General features: G+C 41.4%; 1 protein-coding gene across 3 annotated transcripts; it reads left to right on the forward strand.

Moving 5' to 3' along the window:
- The first annotated feature begins 1953 nt into the window (after positions 1-1953).
- CDPF1 (cysteine rich DPF motif domain containing 1) lies at positions 1954-18765 on the forward strand. Of its 3 annotated transcripts, none has more exons than XM_089524889.1 (5): positions 1954-2021; positions 5772-6013; positions 9015-9141; positions 11905-12016; positions 17796-18765. In XM_089524889.1, the coding sequence occupies exons 3-5, from the start codon at positions 9029-9031 to the stop codon at positions 17952-17954; spliced, it is 384 nt and encodes a 127-aa protein (XP_089381015.1). In that variant the 5' UTR covers positions 1954-2021; positions 5772-6013; positions 9015-9028; the 3' UTR covers positions 17955-18765. The 3 variants fall into 3 exon arrangements, with proteins under 3 accessions (XP_089381015.1, XP_089381016.1, XP_089381017.1); XM_089524890.1 differs by having other exon boundaries at positions 5772-6009; XM_089524891.1 differs by lacking the exon at positions 5772-6013 and having other exon boundaries at positions 1961-2021.
- The last annotated feature ends 228 nt before the right edge of the window (positions 18766-18993 follow it).

Genomic DNA, 18993 nt, shown 5'->3' on the forward strand with positions numbered 1-18993 from the left:
ACTTGCTGTATTTTTGTGTAGGGAAACCTACAGTATTTGTGTGTTCATTTATTAAAATATGTATAGCCTTCCCTATCGCATGGGCTCTCAGGCCAGCGTACAAGCAGATTCAGTTCAGTATGTAAACCAATTAATCTACTCAAATGAAGGTATGTTTTTGTATTCATAGTGGGGTCAGTGTTAAAGGAATAAATGATAGATGACAGTTTTATATGACTCCGAATGTGAAGTCAGTAGGTGTATTAAAAAAGGAATGCATTGAAAACAGAAAGATATTAGAGAGGAAGGACGTGATGATAGTATGAAAGAAAAATGGAGATTGAATATTGTTAGTGGTAGGTAAAAAAGATAGGGAGAAGGAATGCAGATATGTGACAGAAGGTGGGAGTAAGTGTAGAAGGTAAGAGTAATGTTTAAGAAAGGACAAGGAAAGAAGTATAATGAGGGAGAACAGAGAGAGAATGAAGGGAGGAGCAAAGGAGGATAGAGGCAAGATGGTTAAAGAATGGAGGCGAAGGAAGGTTTGAGTGTGATAATAGGTTTGTTTTGGATTAATTTGATTGTATCGGGTGATTGATTTTTTATGTTTGAAAATAATGGATTGATTGTTTCAATAAATAAAGTTAATTAGGGGGGAAATAAACCAATTAATCCCCGGCTAGAAAATAAATTAATAACTACAAATCAGAGAAAAGCAGTGTTTGTTCCAGTGTCTCTTTCCAGAATCCCTGCCCACCGGACAAAACACTTTATGTATTTCAGCCCTTGCAAAAGCTGGCTTGGCAAAAGAAAGCTTTCCTTGACTGAACGGATTTGAACCCAGGTCTGCCCCCAGTGTCCTGGCCCCAGGGAAGAAAGAAGGACTGCAAGAGGTCTCCAGGACAATTGCAATAGGTTTGCAATAAAAGAAAGGAAAGAAAAAAGGGTCCAGAGGGTGCTCTGGAGTTTGCTGCTACTGCCTTCCTTTGAGGCTGAGAGAGTGTGACTTGCTCAATGGTTCGTTTCCTTGGTTGAGCAGAGGGTCCCAGCAGCAAGCAAAGCAACCCACAGGTTTCTGCAGAGAAGGAAGGAAGGAAGAAAGAAAGGAAGGAAAGAAGGAAAGAAGGAAGGAAGAAAGGAAGGAAGGAAAGAAGGAAGGAAAGAAGGAAGGAAGAAAGGAAGGAAGGAAGGAAGGAAGGGAGGGAGGGAGGGAGGGAGGGAGGAAGGAAGGAAAGAAGGAAGGAAGGAAGGAAGCAAGGAAGGAAAGAAGGAAGGAAGGAGGGAAGGAAGGAAGGAAGGAAGAAAAGAAGGAAGGGAGGAAGGAAGGAAAGAAGGAAGGGAGGAAGGAAGGAAGGAAGGAAGGAAAGAAGGAAGGAAAGAAGGAAAGAAGGAAGGAAGGGAGGGAGGAAGGAAGGAGGGAAGGAAGGAAGGAAGGAAGGGAGGAAGGAAGGAAGGAAAGAAGGATGGAAGGAAGGAAGGAAGGAAGGAAGGAGGGAAGGAAGGAAGGGAGGGAGGGAGGGAGGGAGGAAAGAAGGAAGGAAGAAAGGAAGGAAGGAAGGAAGGAAGGAAAGAAGGAAGGAAGGGAGGAAGGGAGGGAGGGAGGAAGGAAGGAAGGAAGGAAGGAAGGAAGGAAGGAAGGAAAGAAGGAAGGAAGGAAGGAAGGAAGGAAGGAAGGAAGGAAGGAAGGAAAGAAGGACGGACGGAAGGAAGGAAAGAAGAAAGGAAGGAATGGTTTGTAAAAAAGAAAAAAGGGTTAGGAGGTCTGTGCAAGGCAAAAGAAAGGCTGCACATGGAAGAAGATATTTGGGGCTGGTTTGTTTCTCAGAGGAAGCCAAATCCCCCACAAAACTACTTCCCAGAATGCCATAGCCTTGAGCCAAAGAGCTAAAGCGGCGCCAAACGAGTGTGGAGGCAGCCCGACTAGTGCGGGGAATCCGGCGCATGCGCACTCTCCAAACCACGCCCTCCCTCCCACCTCCCTCCTCCGGGGAATATCAGAGCGTCTTCTTCGGGAGCCGCGAAAGCCTTGGCTGAAAACTCAGGTAAAGTCTCCCCGAGGGACGCCATTTTGGGCCCAAAGGTGGCAGCAGGCAGCCTCGTTCTGCGCAGGCGCACTCCGCCAGAAGGGCCTCTGTGGCTTAGCTGAGTCCTGAGGCTGCTGGGCCTGGGCCCCTGAGGGAGGGAGGAAGGGAGGGAGAGGGGCTCTGCCTCTGCTCACAAACAAGTAAACAAAAACAACCCATGTACTTAAATAATGGTTCAAAGCACACTCCAGGAATGTCTGGAGCCGCTTTAACTGCCCTGGCTCAATGCTGGGGGGTTCTGGGAAATGTAGTGTTTCTGAGACGTTGAGTCATCTCAGGAAGAGCTCTGGGGCCACTACAAACTACAATTCCCAAGATTCCCTGCTCTGCTCATAAACAAAAGCAACCCAGCTTAGTTAAATGATGGCCCAAATGATGGAGACATGTTTGAGGCAGCCTTAACTGCCTTGGGTCAGTGCTAGGGAATCCTGGGAAATGGTTTTGTGAGGCATTTGGCCCTCTCTGTCAGGAAGGGCTCTGGGGCCATTACAGTTTGGACCAATACTTACAGCATGGCATGGTGTTTCTTTCGAGTGTCTCTGACTCAAGGCTTGGGTTCGAGTCCCAGCTCGGCCATGAAAAACCACCATGGGCGAGTCACACTCTCTCAGCCTCAGAAGAAGGGCCTGAACTGAACTTTAGTGCTAAAAGCTATGAGCCGTCACAATTCTGTATACGATATTGGAATAAAAACCCAATGGCAGAATACCTTTAAAATTTGACATCAAATACAAAATAAAGACGATAAGACAGAAAACTGTCAAGAATATAAAAATGTAAGAAATGTGCAACATTGCTTTAACAACACCAGAACGATAAAATTATTTACCATTAAAACTATTACTTTTCTCTTATCTTAATAGCAGCCAAAGCAAATTTCGCTACCAACTCAATTATATATATATATGTTGTTTGTGTGTATACACCTCAAAATGTATTGGCGCCTATACTATATATATATATTCTTGTCTCTCCACATTTGCGGCTTTGGCTTTTGTGGATCTGATTATTCACGGATTTTATTAATATGTTCTCTCCAGGAATATCTAGGTCCTCCAGCACTCTATGGTCAACTTGATTTATTAATTAATTATTTAATTATTGATTAACCGAACGTCAACCTGAAGGACTTTAGAGATCCCTAGAGAGAACACTCCACTAGGCATTTGTCGCTCCTCTAGCGCAATTCTCTGGTCAATGTCTGGCAGATTTTGACCACAGAGTTGCACTGGAGGACCTAGAGATTTCTAGAGAGGTTTGCTCTCAGGTAAAAACAATATTTTTGTTATTTGTGGTTTTTCCATATTCATGGGGGTCCTGTGCCCCTAACTCCAGCAAAAGTGGGGGGACAAATGTGTATAGCACCAATACATTTTGAAGTATAGAGTCTTTTATTGAGCAAGAGATAAGTCCCTCCCGAATCCATGAAGGAGCTAGAGAGCCTGGGGCCACGATTTCCACCATCCAGTTGAAGAAAGCAAAATGCCTCTCAAATGCTCATGCTATGGCAGGATTAAAAATATCTTCCTAATGTTTAGATGGAATCTCTTTTCCTGTCATTTGAAGCTATTGGTTGTTGTTCTAGTTTCTGGAACAGCAGAAAACAAATTTGCTCCATCTTCTGCATAACGCCCTTTCAGATGTTTAAAGACTAGCTATCATGTCGCCTCTGTCTTCTTTAAGCTCAACATACCCAGCTTCCCCAGTCTTTCCTCATAAGACATGGTTTCCAGACTTTTGATCATCTTGGTTGCCTGTCTCTGGATGCATTCCAGCTTGGCAATATCACTCTTGAACTCAGTGGTGCTTCTTCCCTTGAAATAAACATGATTTTCCTCTTGAGGCAACCCAGAATTCGTTTGACTTTTTTCACTGCTGTATCAAGCTGTTGACTCATGTTTAGTTTGTGGTCTACTAAGGCCTCTAGATCCTTTTGACATGTATTGTTTTCAGGTGTCTGGAGAAGAGAAGATTAACCGGTGATATGAAAGCCCTGTTTAAATATTTGAAAGGAGTCTCCTTCTTTGGAAGTTTTTAAACAGAGGCTGGATGGCCACCTGTTGGGGGTGCTTTGATTGTGAGTTCCTGCATGGCAGAATGGGGTTGGACTGGATGCCTCTTGTGGTCCCTTCCAACTCTATGAATCTATGGCCCCATACAGACAGGCCAAAATAAAGCTGCTTCAGGTCACTCTGGAGATATGCTATTTAAATGATGCATGTGTACTAAGAGTCTGGAAGCCGCGCCAAAGCCAAGATCTAGTCCTAAAGACTGGAGCACAGCTTTGGCACAACTTCTGGACTGTTAGTACGCATGCATCATTTAAACAGCATACCTCCAAAGTTACTCGAAGCAGCGTTATTTTGGCCTGTCTGTATGGATCCTATGGTTCTGTATCAACCATCCTATATTTGTACATTTAATTTTTTTCCTGCCAGGATGTAGTAGCTTACATTTATCTTTGTTGAAATTCATTTTGTTAGTTATGACTCAGCTCTCCCAACTGTGAAAGTCATTTCGAATTCTGTTCCTCTCCTCTGGAACATCTCATTGGGTTTTATCTGCAAATTTGATAAGCATTCCTTCTGTTCAATCATCTAGGTCATTTAGAAAGATGATGAACAAATGCAGGGACAGGCCAGAACCTGAGGCACCCCATTAGAGACTTCTCTCAAGGCTGAAGAGCAACCATAGTTGAGTACTCTTTGGGTTCAGATTACAAATTACAAACCCATTATAAATCCATCCAACTGGACACTTCACAAGCTTGCCAGCAAGAATATCATGGGGAACTGTATCCAAAGCCATACTGAAATTAAGATATACTAAATCTACAACACTCTTCTGATCTACCAAGGTTGTAACTCTTATCAGAAAAAGAGATAGAATTACATATCCAAGGGAGAGCTGTGTCAGCCATACTGCACAATGCAACATCCAAAATTCACAAAGCAGTAATATCTGTTGGGATAGAGAGTCACAAGGAAAATGTACAATGTGGGTTTTACTAGTAACCAGGCATTAAAGGGCTACTGTGAGCCATAATGATTAGGCATTTAAACAGGAAGTGGCATCAAAAGATAGTCAACAAGTGCTGTAAAGTACTGTAGAATGCCACCAGTCTGAAAAGTCACTCAGGAGGGTGGCTGGATCCTTTGTGACACCAGAGGGAGAGGCAAGGCCTAGTCTCTTTGCTCATTGAGAAAGGGAGAGATGTTTCTCCAGCTCACATGTTGCTGACTACAGTCACGAAGGTGGAAAATCTGGTGCCAAGCGCTGACGTGTTGCCTCACGCACTGTGCAACATCAAAAACGTATTAACAATATCTTTATTGGACCTACACAAAATGCACGAGGCAACGTTTTAAAGCTCCACTGGCTTCTTCATCAGGCAAAGGTGTTAAAAATCATACAGAAGGATTAAAAATAATGATCTTAACAGGCCTACATTTTATCAAGATGTTGTTTTTATTAGTGTCAGTTAAGATGTTCTGGAGAGACAGCAATGCAAACAGAGGCCACTCTGTGAGACAAAGAGCATGTCTACACGGTTGAAAAAACCCCAGCCTTGCTGTTTTGTGGATTTTGGATGTTAGAGATAAGATTAGTTTGGTATGGGTTGTTTTTGAGAAATCCATGCTGGTTTATAGTAATCACAATGTTCCTTTCCAAGTGTACACAGACTGACTGTTTAATGATCTGTTCTAGAACTGTTCCTGGTGATGGCGTCAAGCTGACCGGTCGGGAGTTGCTTGGATCCTTCCCCCCTCCCCTCTTTTTTTGGAAGATATGGACAATATTTGCCCTCTTCCATGCTGCTGGGAACTCTCTGATCTTCCATGAATTCTCAAAGATGATTGACAGTGGCTCTGAGATTACATCTGCAGGTTTCTTTAGCTCTCTTTGATGCATCTCATCTGGCCCTGGAGACTTGAAATAATTTAGAGTAGGTGGGTATTCCTTTACCTGTACTGTACTAGAGTCCTCTTACTGCATGGTTTATTCCATTTTCACCATTTTAGAGCACTGTTCTACTTTTGGGAGAAGATTGGGGCAAAGAAGGTTGTGAACAATTCAGCCTTCTCTCTGTTCCCTGTTAGCATTTCACCATCTTCACGATATAGTGGTCCTACCATTCCTTTGTTGTTCGCTTGGACCAAACATAGCCAAAAAGCCTAGTTTGTTATTTCAGCACAAGCTTCTGAGGATATTAATCCACTTTGGGTGCACTGGTAGATTCAGTTACTGAATTTGAAAAGGTGGGTCAATCTTCATGAAAACTCATGCTGAAATAAACTGGTTAATCTCCAGGGTGCTACTAGAGTCCTTCCTTCAACCACCCCTATTTTCCCTTTTGTATTGTCTTCTAATCTGCTAGTGATTGTATGGCTGTGCCATTAGAAAGCTGTTACAGACAGAACTCCTAAAATACAGACCAGCACCATATGGAAAAGATGGCAGAGCACAGTTTAGGAATGGCGAACACACATCCACTTTGGCATCTGGAAAACATTTCTTCCTTTGGTATTTTGGTACCTTGGAGGTGCTGTTTCTTCCCACATCACTCCATAGAATTGTTCAGCATGGAGATGAGCTAGTTTATTCTGGACAAAAGCTGTTGCCCCTAGAAACTGTTTCTCTAGGACAGTCTGTGGTGTAAACAATGTGATGTTGCATTGCTGCCAGTGCTTACTCAAACTGTCAGATTTTTTTAAATCCAGAATTAAGGAAATGAATCATAGAATCATAGAGTTGGTAGAGACCTCAAGGGCCATTCATTTTAACCCCCTGCCATGCAGGAACTCACAATCAAAGCACCTCCAACAGATGGCCATTCAGCCTCTGTTTAAAGACTCCAAGGAAGGAGACATTCCAAAGGAATGTGCTCCACTGTCAAACAGCTTGTATTGTCAGGATGGAAGATACTCCTAATGGTTAGGTGGAATCCCTTTTCCTGTAGTTTGAATCCATTGCTCTGGGTTCTATTTTCTGGAGCAGCAGAAAACAAGCTTGCTCCATCCTGAATATAACAGCCTTTCAAATACTTTTACAGGGCTGTCACATCACCTCTTAACCGTCTCTTCTCCAGGCTAAACATACGTAATGAAATAAAAATCTCTTGTCTAATTAATGGTCAGTATTCAAATCACAGTTAGAATGCAAGTTTCCATGCTCTCTCTCTTCCTCTTTTCCATCTATTAATTTATTATCTGTTTTCTCAGTTGGGGGGTGGCTTGGGAGGAATCTAGCAAGTGTACATGGAAGACTTTTGATTTTGTCCTCTAGAGAGCAGCAGTGTCCAAATTATCTAAATGATCCCTCACAGTCACAGACATCCTATATTTCTGGGGTGAATAATAAAGAGATGGGTTTCTTAGGCCTGTTACAGACAGGCCAAAATAAAGCTGCTTCGAGTCACTTTGGAGGTATGGTATTTCAATTGTGCATGCATCCTAAGAGGCCAAAAGCCGCACCAAAGCCATGCGCCAGTTCTAAGGACTGGAGTACAGCTTTGGTGCGGCTTTTGGACTCTTAGGACGCATGCATCATTGAAATACCATATCTCCAAAGTGACTCGAAGCAGCTTTATTTTGGCCTGTCTGTAACAGGCCTTAGTGAATGTTGTGCTTTGTGCTTGCTGGTTGCCAGTGTATTGTAAAGACTGATGCATGAGCCAGCCAGTGACTTTTTAGGCTTCATATGAACATATCAACAAACAACTACAGGGTTCTCTGTTCTGGCATGAACTCTGTTTTTCCTCTGTCCTGCTTCTCCATGAACATTCCTACTGCCTCTGAATCAGATGCTGATGGTCTCTTTCTCCTAATTTCTCCCACCTTCTTCAATTCATGTGTGGTTTCTCTCAAGATGTGTGAGCCTTTAGCTGACCAATGCCCTGTTTGTGTGCCTTATCCTTTTAAGAAAAGTTTATAAGCCCCTTTCAACACAGCATTTGATTCATTTAATTGAAATAATTTCTGTCTTGCCTGTAAAAGGCAACTCTCAAGAACATTTTTAATTACTCTATGATCTGTTTCTGTTTTGTTCTTTCTGACTGATCCATATAACAGTGAGCCACAATGCTTTGTATAGATTTTAAAATATGTCCTCTTAAGGGTTTAATTTAAAAAAACATGCTAAAAATTAGAAATATGGGTTCCCCTGATTAACCTGAGGGGAAAATTTTTGCATACGGCCTACAAGCAATGATCTCTGAAAGTTGTAGTGTTTGTTTGTTTTTAAATTACCAGCTCCAAGCCATGGTTTTGTCACTTCATACCTCATACAGAGCCATAGTTTGCAAATCCTATAGTGTGAAAATCACTTGATCATTGCTGTGCAGATTGGCTGATTTAAGCCTTTGTGAGGATTGGGGCAAAGTGGGCAGCCTGATCCAGAAAGCATTGCAGTCTATATCTAATTGGCTATTCTTAATACCTAAATAATGATGGGAGAATACCCTGCAGGGGAAGAATCTCACAAGTACTAGTATGAATTTAATTTCGTAAGATTAAATGAAAGGTGTGCCCAAGGACGTTCTCTCTGACATAAACTCAAACTTTAGTTTAGGCTTGTCTGTACAGAGTACATTTATTCTTTCTTCCTTAATATGCAGACCAATTAACTGATAAAGAGCTGCCAGGGAGAATAAAAAGTAACGTATAAATAAGTGCTGTGAAGACTTGCATAAGAAAGTGAGAAGCAAAGGAAACAAGATATGTTCCCATTCTATTGTGCTGCTGTATGTGGCCCTGTAATGATTACTTTGGTGTGTTACAAAATCATCAACCAATTTGAGCAGAACCAGGATTAATTTCCCTCTCTCCCCAACTCCATGTATTTATCTTCATATCAATTTAATATTCAGTTTCAGGGCAGTTATGTGGACCAGTACTGGATTAGCTGAGTACCTCTATTCACACTGTATTTGAAACTATTTTGATTTTGTAGCTGCAGATTCCCACATGGAGTTCAGCAAAGAGCCTCAGCCTCAAGGTACTTTTGAATGTGAATTGTGTGGATTAACTGCCCCATATAGCTACTATGGGCAGAAACCGCCAAATGCCTACTCAGCTGCGTAAGTACATATTCAATTGCATGAATACCTTATCACTTATTATCCATGTGACATTTTACTGTAATAACAGTTTCTTCATGTGAAGGAATAGAACTGCACTCCATTTTGGCATTAGTTTGCTTTTTAACACAAGGGATGGGAATCACATGGGCTATCCCAATCTGTTGTGTGTTCAGCCCTAGGCCACCCGTTTATGGGAAAAATCACCCAACTACAGCAAAAAAGAGTAAGCTTCCCTTACTTCCTTCTATCTCTTCTGAAAACGGTGCCTTTCTCTTTCTACTTTGCTTTGCAGAAGAGAAGGGAAGTGTAACCTTCCCAGCTCTTTCTTTGGTGGCAGAAGTATAAGTAAGCCCCAAATACTTTTGTAGTCTTAGTTCTGAAGGGTGCACGAATCTGTGGCACCATAAAAATGAACAGAACTAGAACTTTATACACTATGTTTTAGGTGTACACTCAAAAATATAAAGTAGGAGTGTGACAAACAGGGCTTTGAAAATACGTGTGTTATATTTTCAAGAGATCCAGGAGTAACTGTGGCTTTCCACTGTGTGAAAGTTTGGCAACCTAGCCTAAATCCTTTATTTAATGCCAGCAAGACATGATCCATTAAATCAGTGGAAATTATATAATTGTTCACTTAACAAGTTCTCATTGAATTAGTGGGTTTACCGTAGTTGACAGTACCAGTTGGATGTAGGATTCAATGTTTGTTACTCTGTGAAGCATTAAACAGTTCTGGTGCCATGGCTGCTTTCCCAAAGAATTCTGAAAACTTTAGTTGGTGGGAGTCCAGAAATTCTCTGCAGGAGTTGATGCTGATGATGGTGATGAACTTTATTTATATACTGCCTTTCCTCCAAGATTGAGACTCAAGGTAGCACACAGACTTAACTACATAGTTAAAACATACATTAAAACAGTTTAAAACATTACAGCACTCTCTGATGTCATTTCCTGGAGTTCTAAAAGCCTTTCTCAATAAATAAATATAAACGAGTATTTGCCTGTTGGGGGAGACCAAAGAATGGGAGGGAATACCAGATCCTAGGGGAAGATACTGAGAAGGCCATTTCTTGTGTTTCCACCAACTGTACCTGTGAAGGTGGTGGGACTGAAAGAAGGGCCCCTCTTGAGATTCTCAGGGTGCGACAAGGCTCACACAGGGAGATACAGCCTATCAGATAGCTTGGGCCTAAATTGTATAGGACTTTATAGGTTACAACCAACCCTTTGAACTGTGCCCCGAAAAAGATTCCCTGGCTTTGGTCACTATGTAGAGACTTCTGCCTTGTCATTCTGCAAGGACTGGGCTCACATCAAGATTAAAAATAGGTACAGATTTTTAAAAATTAAAAATTTATAATGCTAGGACACAGTACTATGATTCTCAGGCTTTTCTGGTTACTAAATAGCAGTAGTTAATTCTAAGTGTTGTAGTGTGGTTTTAACATTATAGATGCAGAAATAACTTGCAAATGAAGCACAATTTACTTCTAACTTACCTTGGATGTACTTTTCTTAAGAGCCTGATGTTTAAATGACCCTGTCTTACCATCTTTATGGCGAAAATTCATTATGTATTGGTTGCTGAATGCAGCCTTGCCCTTACCTCACAGTGATCCTTAACTATTTCTCAGCTATGTCTGAGAGCCCCAATTTCAGGTTGAATCTATTTTGGTGACTGGGATCATTTTGCATCTGGTGTCTGCCAAAGCAAAGTGAGAAGCAGGTAGCAAGCTGCTCTGGACCTATTTTGAATGTAAGAATTGTACTTTGGTAACATCAGGTTTATTCTGCAGAAGTCACCAAATAGTAGCTTTTGGGACAAGGTGATGAATTCTGCAAAAATGGTGCATGCATTTAAGCTATTCTTTTCGACAGGGTAGCTATGATACAAATCTGGATTTAAATTGGTTCACTAAAGGACTTGATTTTCATGTATGGAGAACTGCATCTTTAATATTCCAGGGTGAAAAGTACACACTTTCAGACGTTCTATACTGGGTTTAGTTGTTCTTGTTCTTTTGTAAAGTTCACTGTTTGGGATATACCTTCTCTGAGAGCAGGTAATGCTGCTGCATCTTAGCATTAGAATTGCTTGGCTCTCATTCAGTCACATGGGATGGGGAGACACAGCAGAATGACCGTCCCCAGTGTAGAGTGAGTGAAAGAAAGCAAGATCCAGAGGAGTGAGGGGAAATGAAAAGAAACAAGTTTACATCAAGGCAGAGACAGATCTGGGCAATGTATTTTGCAAGTGGCCACTAGTTCTCATGGAGAGACTTCTTTATTTGCCCAGCCGTTCAGTTATTTCTGTAAAAATATTTTGTGGATCTGTTTTATTTGGATGCTGCTTTTGTAAGTTTCGTGGCAGAGAAACAAGCAAAGCTCTGCAAGCAGTAAAGGAGATCTGGCAGATCCTGACTCCTACTTGACAGCTCAGCTGCTCAGTCACACTTGCCCATGCCTCCTTGGCTTATGCAGGTCACCCTGGGTTGTGAGAGAAGAAAGCAGGGCAGGACTTTGCAAAAGAGCCTGTGGGGTGGAGAAGTTTGGTTCCCTCTCTCTTCCAGGAACACCACCCTTCACCAGCCTCATTCTATCCTTTCTGCCATTTGCTCCTGTCAGCATGGTAAATCCCTGTTAAATATTAGTTGCTGACCTGAGCCTTCAGATTAGGTGTAAGAAGGAATTGCTAAGCAATGGGAGCTGCATTTTGCTGCTACTATGTCTTTAAAGTGTGGAACTATTCTTTCCCAGCCTCCTGGAAGAATGCTATGTCATGAAGGATCCATTCACCTCTGACAAGGACAAATTCCTCATTCTTGGATCGCAGTGTAGTTTGTGTCACAAGTGTGTGTGTGTTGGCACAGTAAGTAGCATGTGATGCCTGCTGCATTTATATCTCTGTTGACAGTTTCATAGGCATGACGTAGTGATAGAAAATCAAGTTGGATGAGAGAGTCACCTTTTTATCCACCCTTGTATTACTACTGCCTCTTATTCTCCATTCTCTGTGACATATTTTAAAAAATATGGCTAGCCACTTTCAATCTGTGTTAGATTAAGATCCACTAATTATTCTCTTGATACCAACACAGACTCCTTTCAGGTCCTGTATCCTGGCCATGTTTACAGTTCACAGGAAGGCCAAAGTCCAGTTGTTAAGCCACAATATGCACAAGCAGCAGGAAGAAAACCCAGTTTTCTTCCATTTTGAGCAGGAAAACTCAAAATTTGCTTTGATTGTGTATCCCTGCATGACAGGAGATTGGATGGGATGGCCGTTGTGGTCTCTTCCAACTCTGTGATTCTATGACACGACCAGCATTCAACATAGGTTCCTACAAACTAGACCTATATATAGCTCCAAACAAGCTAGCATTAGAAATTAGCTTTGAGTTAGTGTCTGGAGGCTATGAATGAATCTCAGCTGTTTCATTGTACTTAAACATAGTGCCTGATCACAAATAATGGGAAGTATTATTTAAGACAGTGCTGAACCCTCCTTTGTCAGAGGAACCTTCTGGAAATTTGCCAGTCCAGGCTGTTTGTGTATATGTTAAGCTTAATTGCAGATGCCCTAATGGTGATTTTATAATCAATCCTTTATCCTCAGCTGGTGGACTATTTGTGAATAAGCCATCATAGAAACATGTTTGTGAGGTAGTTATTAGGACCAAGCGAGGTGCTTCGGCTGAGCCTATAAAATAAAGGATGTTCGAATGAAAATTGCTAATCATAATAAAGTGTAGAATCTAATGGGATAGAATGCCTGTACCGTTCAAAACTCTGCAGCACAGCTCAATAATTGCACACCCCTCCGTTCCAGCCAATAGACATGGTGGAGAATGGGCAAGGAATTTATGCATTTGGCTCTGGAGGCAATATTTCCAGGCCCACTGCTCATATGGGCTGTGCACGCTTCCTGAAAGCTCAGAACTAGTGCACCTCAGTATACTAGATAAGTGCAAGAGATCATCTATGTACAGGACGTGGTGATGTCTTTTCTAGCATATTCTGACTCATGCCTAGAAGAACTGGCAATTTTTATAGTCGAACTGCCTTGTGCAGAAAACAGAAGTTTCCCTTTCATTCCAATGCATGTCTCAATTAACCTAAGTACATAGCTACACTGCAAATCCATATAAGTCTTATACCACTTTAATATGCCTGATTTCCCTCAATTCCTGAAAACTACAGCTTGCTGAGATTTTGTTGGTAGCCTGTGGTGTCCCTCCCTTCTGCTATTGTTCCTTGCTTTCTCTCCAAGAATTTTGATGACAGCTACCTAAATGATTCTAATTTATGTAGTAAAGGCCTAAAATTGGATCTAATTCAAGCAGCTGTAGCAGCAAAAATCTTTTATTGGCTTTTGTTGGGCATAAAGGTTTGTGTGTGCACAGGACCAGTGAAGAATTCCATTAATGAATTTCATTTGTACAGAACATTGCAAACCATGCAGGTAAATCTTGGAACTCTGTTTCAAACTGTTCCTTAGCTTTTGTGTCCTGTTTTGCTTGTCTTGTGATGGAGATCTGTGGGTAATTTGGGTGTTACAGATTTTTCTAGATGTTATCTCAAATAGCCAAAGCCTCCAACAATTGTGTCATTGCAAATAGTCCCGGCTACAGAAGAGGAGTAATTTTCCCAAGTTGTGCAATGGAGAGGCTCTTTCATCATATCTCCCACATGCTGAATATTCCATGCAAGGGTGTTGTCAGAAACATGATTCATAACCCAATTTCCCCACCCCCAATTTTGTGAAATGATACTGAGTTCAAGCTACTTGGTTTATTCTGTAGAAATGAAATGGCAACCAGTTTTGGCTTGCACTTGGAATAAAGTCTGTTTTCTTTATTAGCCTGTGGCAACAGAGCAAGCTTAAGACAGGTTGTAAAGACCTTGCATAAGTTATAAGAGCAAGGTATGTGGTCGATGAGATGGGGGAGGACATACGAGGTAGTTTTAGTCTTGCTTCTAACAGGGGCCAAATGGCTGCTGCTGGATAATCTGCAAGCAAGGTATGAAGGCATTCATTCCCTTGTGGTGTTTGCCTGCAGCCTTGTGTTAGAGATAGGAAACATCAGGCATGTTGATTACATTTACTTGTCACAGCTAAAGCATTTAGCTTTAAACCTTTAAGCTGTACATTTCACTCTTTTTTAAAAAGCCACCAAACCTAGTGTCCTCCCTTCTGTCGTTTGGCAATGTATTCCATAACTGCAAGCACAGTGTGGACAGCTTCCTTTAGCATAAACAGTTCTTCTGCTATGTTCAATGGATCCTTGACCAGAACTTGGGAAAGTTATTTTTTCACCTATATCTCCCAGAATCCCTAGCGAGAATGGCCAGTGACTGTGGTGGCTGGGAGATTCTGGGAGTTATAATCTGACAAACTGCTTTCCAACTCTGTCCTTGATCTAGTAGTAGTCCCTTTTTCAGGTATCAACTTTCTTAGGCACACTTCCAATATTCTGAACCCCAGCTTAGATCCACAGCAATCATCTGACTATTCAGCCAATAGAAAAAGAAAACACCATGCAGCTACAGCAGACACCTTCCCCTTGAGAGCCCTCCAAGCCCTTATAATTTTCTACAGTAATCTCTAAAGCAAGAATGTGAAGGTTGAAACACCATGTAAAATATAATGTTCAGGGACCTGCATACCCTCCAAATGTTAGTGCCTAACCAGTCCTGGTTAATTCTGTCCACCCAGTTTTCAGCGGTTTTTAAAATGTCCTTTTCTTTCACCACCTTCTACTTTCCCCCTTGGTCCTCAGCTTACTTCATTTGCTGCAAAATGAGTTCAAAGTGCTAAAATAGCTTGCACTCAGTTAATTCTTTTGGGGGAAAGAGGAAGGGGAGGGGCACAATCTTGTCTTTTCCAGTAGGATCCAGCAAAAGTGAACTCCTGCAGCCTCTCCTGGCTTGTGTGTTCCTCCGCATTAATAACCTTTGCCATCTTGACCATACTCTGATGTTGCTTGACCCCATATTAAATGTTTTCATGTGTGAAATGTTGGAGGGTATGAACCAATGCATTGTCAGACCTCAGGAACTCTTTGAACAATTCATAAAAGCTGGAGAGGAGCCTGACATCCAAACAATCCAAGACAGCCAAAATGGATGTTACTTAGCAAGTTAGTAGTGGCTGAATTGTTCACTCCTCTATGTAGCTTAACTACTCAATTGATGGCAGCAAATGGGAACAGGCCTGGTATCTTTATGTAGAGATGATTTGCTTTAAACAGTCAGTAGTTTGCAGCAGGCAGGAGATATAGCCAGTCTTCCTTTAGGTAATTTGTTCGAGAGGGGGGGAAAAACAGGGCTTCTGTCATGTTTTCTCTTTTCAGTTCAGAAGGGAAAGCCCAAACATCCGTCTCTTCACTCAGCCCCAGTCATATCTTGCCAGGAGATACCAGACTATTTAAAATGTTCAGGAGCTGTTAGTGTAGTATATATGGTTACTTGACCTTGGACAATTACATCTTGGCTATAACCCAGCAAAAAACCAGTCATTGTAAGTTCCATTGCCTTCAGCTGAGTGTGAAGTTAAATTTAATTACAAAACCCATTGACTAAACCTTATTATTGTTTTTGAGCAGAGTAGAATTGATTGGATTTACCCATGTGTTGTTTTTGAATAGAGTAAATTGATTGGATTTACCACGTATTGACTCATCATGCAAAAATTGATTCAGTGGGTCTATTCTAGTTGTTCTGAATAACACTGAAAGCAAGTTGGGTTTGGGACATACACTATAAAAACTGTAATTGAAGACTAGGTTTATAGATTAACAATGAAACATATTCAGGGGTAGCCATGTTGGCCATATAGCAAAGTACAATAATATCCAAAATCCACAAACCAGCCCAAATGCCCAAAATACAGGATGCAAATGTTCAAAGCTCCACCAGCGTCTTCATCAGATAAAGGTGTTAAAAAAATTCAGGATTAAAAAGGATTGCATTTTCTCAAGGTATTGTTGGTACATTGTTCTTTGGAGGGATATCTATGCAAGCAGGTCTCTTCTCCTCCTGGCCCTGTGGCCCTGGGAACAAAGCATTCCAGAGTCCGGGAGATAAAATTTGAATTTCTATTAGTAATGCAAAAATGTACTTCATCTGAGATCCCAGATGTCTCCATTCCTTGTGAGGTCACAGCCCCCTTTGTTAGGCAGAGAACGTTAAACCACTCAAGAGAAGCCTCTGCTTTTGCATTAGGAAAATTGTAGTTGCTGTTTTGGTAAAACAGTTTAAATGTAATCCCATTTTTTTTAAAAAAAAGTTTTACCTTTGTTGGAGGTAGAAACCCCAAGTAGTAAAGTCCCAGTCCATTGGTTCCAACTTTAGGATCCTGTCGTGGCTAAAGTGTGGTATATTCCCATCCAAGAAACCACATTGGCCATATAGCAAGTACAATAACATCGAAAATCCACAAATTGGGGATACATTTCTTCAGCCAACCAACATGCAGAAAATACATGATACTGGATAAGCTTTTGAAGCTCCACTGACTTCTTTGTCAGGCAAAAGTTTTAGGAATCTTACAGGAGACATCTGGAATCTCAGTAGTAGTACCTTTTTGTATTGCTAATAGAATTCAAATTTTAGCTCCTGGAGTTTGCAATGCTTTGTTCCCAGTGCCACAAGCCTAACTATTCATCCAAAGAACAATACACCAACCATACCATGAGAGAATGCAAGCCTGTGACTAATGTCATAATTTCCTGACTGAGCGAGGCTACGTGTGAAAGGCATTTAGGAGTCCAAGTAAACCATAAGTTGAACATTACTCAAAAGTGTGATGCTAACAAGGGCAATGCGATTTTAGACTGCATCAACAGAAGTATAGTGTCTAGATCAAGGGAAGTAATAGTGCCACTCTATTCTGCTCTGGTCAGGCCCCCACCTGGAATATTGTGTCCAGTTCTGGGCACCACAATTTAAAAAGGATGTTGAGAAACTGGAGCGTGTCCAAAGGAGGGCGACCAAAATGCTTGAAGGGTCTGGAAACCATGTCCTATGAGGAATCACTTAGGGAGCTGGGGATGTTTAGCCTGGAGAAGAGAAGGTTAAGTGGTGATATGATAGCCCTGTTTAAATATTTGAAGGGATGTCATATAGAGGAGGGAGCAAGCTTGTTTTCTGCTGCTCCTGAGAACAGGACCCGGAGCAATAGATGCAAGCTCCAGGAAAAGAGATTCCACCTCAACATTGACCTTGGAACCCACTCCCTCGGAGTGTAGTGAAGTCTCCTTTCTTAGAGGTCTTCAAACAGAGGCTGGATGGCCATGTGTTGGGGATGCTTTGATTGAGATTTCCTGCATGGCAGGGGGTTGGACTGGATGGCCCTTGTGGTCTCTTCCAACTCTATGATTCTATGTTTTCTCCTGTGTGATTCTTAACACCTTTGCCTGGTGGAAAAGCCAGTGGAGTTTGAAAGCTTGCAACATGGTATTGTTTTGTGAATTTTGATTATTATTGTAGATCACAATGAGTTAATCATATTTCAAATTAGACCTGTTGAAATCAAGGAGATTTAATTTAGTAATGATTGGTGAAGTCTTGCAGACTTCAATGCATCTGTTCTGAGTATGAATCCAACTTGGTATTAATTTATTTTTCTGTTTCTCTCTTTTTTTCAGGACTGCAGCCTTTTCTATTCAAAGAGATTCTGCCTCCCTTGTGTTAACTTACACATACAGGAGTTTCCTTTAGAAATAAAGCAAGATTTGGAAAAGAAAACCAATTGCAAATCCCAGCCTTCAAATAAAAGAGATTCCAGGGACTCAAAAAACCCGTAGTTTTTTCTGATTCAAGTTTTAGAAGTGTGTAAAAATAAAAGCCGGCTCTTATCTTATGAATCCCTTCTATGATCATTTTGGTAAGATTTGCCACTTGGGACATTCAGTTAGGCTGCAATCCTCCATCTGACAGAAATCTCATCTAATCCTAGTACGTCTTGTTTCTGGTCATCAAACCTCCACAGGGCAACAGAAGTTGTGCTGTGCATAAGGAAATGCACCTCAGAGCAAATAAGACAAACCTGTTCTCCCTGTTTAAACTGTCTTGCAGGATAGGATTTTTTAAAAAACCAATTTGCATTTTTATCACAGACCAATATTTACAATTGTTCCATGAGCTCCTGATTTGCTCAAGATGCACCACCCACCTCCAATCACTGAACACCATATCACTATGCAGGCTGGGTCCCTTCTCATATTTTCTGAGCTACTTTGAATACACAAGGAGAGGTCATCCGAACCTCCTTCTGTCGTGCAGAGATACTGTGAAAATAAAGAACAACCAAGTAAATTGACTTACATACTGGCCTGTGCTCCTTGTCAGAAAGTAACTAAGAACTACTTTTATGGTGATGCATAATTCACTATAGCTCAGGTTGTTTCAAGAAACAGCACTACTGACAGCAACCCCACTTAATGTTGTTCATCTAACTGGCTGCCCTCCCGTATGGCAAAGGACACATGTGGCTTGTTCTTTGTCTTGGCCAAACATTGGGCTGACTTGAAGAACCAAATAATTTTTTATCAGCTGATAAATAAGGAAAACCTCAACTGAGAGAAGTGCACTTTCTAAATGCTAATATATTCAAGTCTCTTGGGGATCATTCAGTTCTACAGGTACAACAAAGCACAGAATGTATAAAGAATGCATAATTCAGTTTCTTGTGTGTTAACAGACACAAGGTCAAAAATACCTGATTAAAAATATTGGCAATACTGCAAAGTTTTCCATTCACTGAGTACATACTCAATGCCCTGAACATTTCCTTGCTCTTCACCACAACCAGCAAAAGCAGAATGGGAAGTGGGAAAAATTAAG

Source organism: Sceloporus occidentalis, unplaced genomic scaffold (genome assembly GCF_023333645.1).
Source record: "Sceloporus occidentalis isolate IW3139 unplaced genomic scaffold, rSceOcc1.0.p SCAF_5, whole genome shotgun sequence".
Classification (NCBI taxonomy): domain Eukaryota; kingdom Metazoa; phylum Chordata; class Lepidosauria; order Squamata; family Phrynosomatidae; genus Sceloporus; species Sceloporus occidentalis.

What these genes read in the sequence shown, in the direction of transcription:
- CDPF1 (XM_089524889.1), top strand. Translation starts at nt 9,029, where the DNA reads ATGGAGTTCAGCAAAGAGCCTCAGCCTCAAGGTACTTTTGAATGTGAA. An exon ending in CCAAATGCCTACTCAGCTGC is followed by an intron (nt 9,142 to 11,904) that starts GTAAGTACATAT and finishes ATTCTTTCCCAG; the next exon opens with CCTCCTGGAAGAATGCTATG. An exon ending in AGTGTGTGTGTGTTGGCACA is followed by an intron (nt 12,017 to 17,795) that starts GTAAGTAGCATG and finishes TCTTTTTTTCAG; the next exon opens with GACTGCAGCCTTTTCTATTC.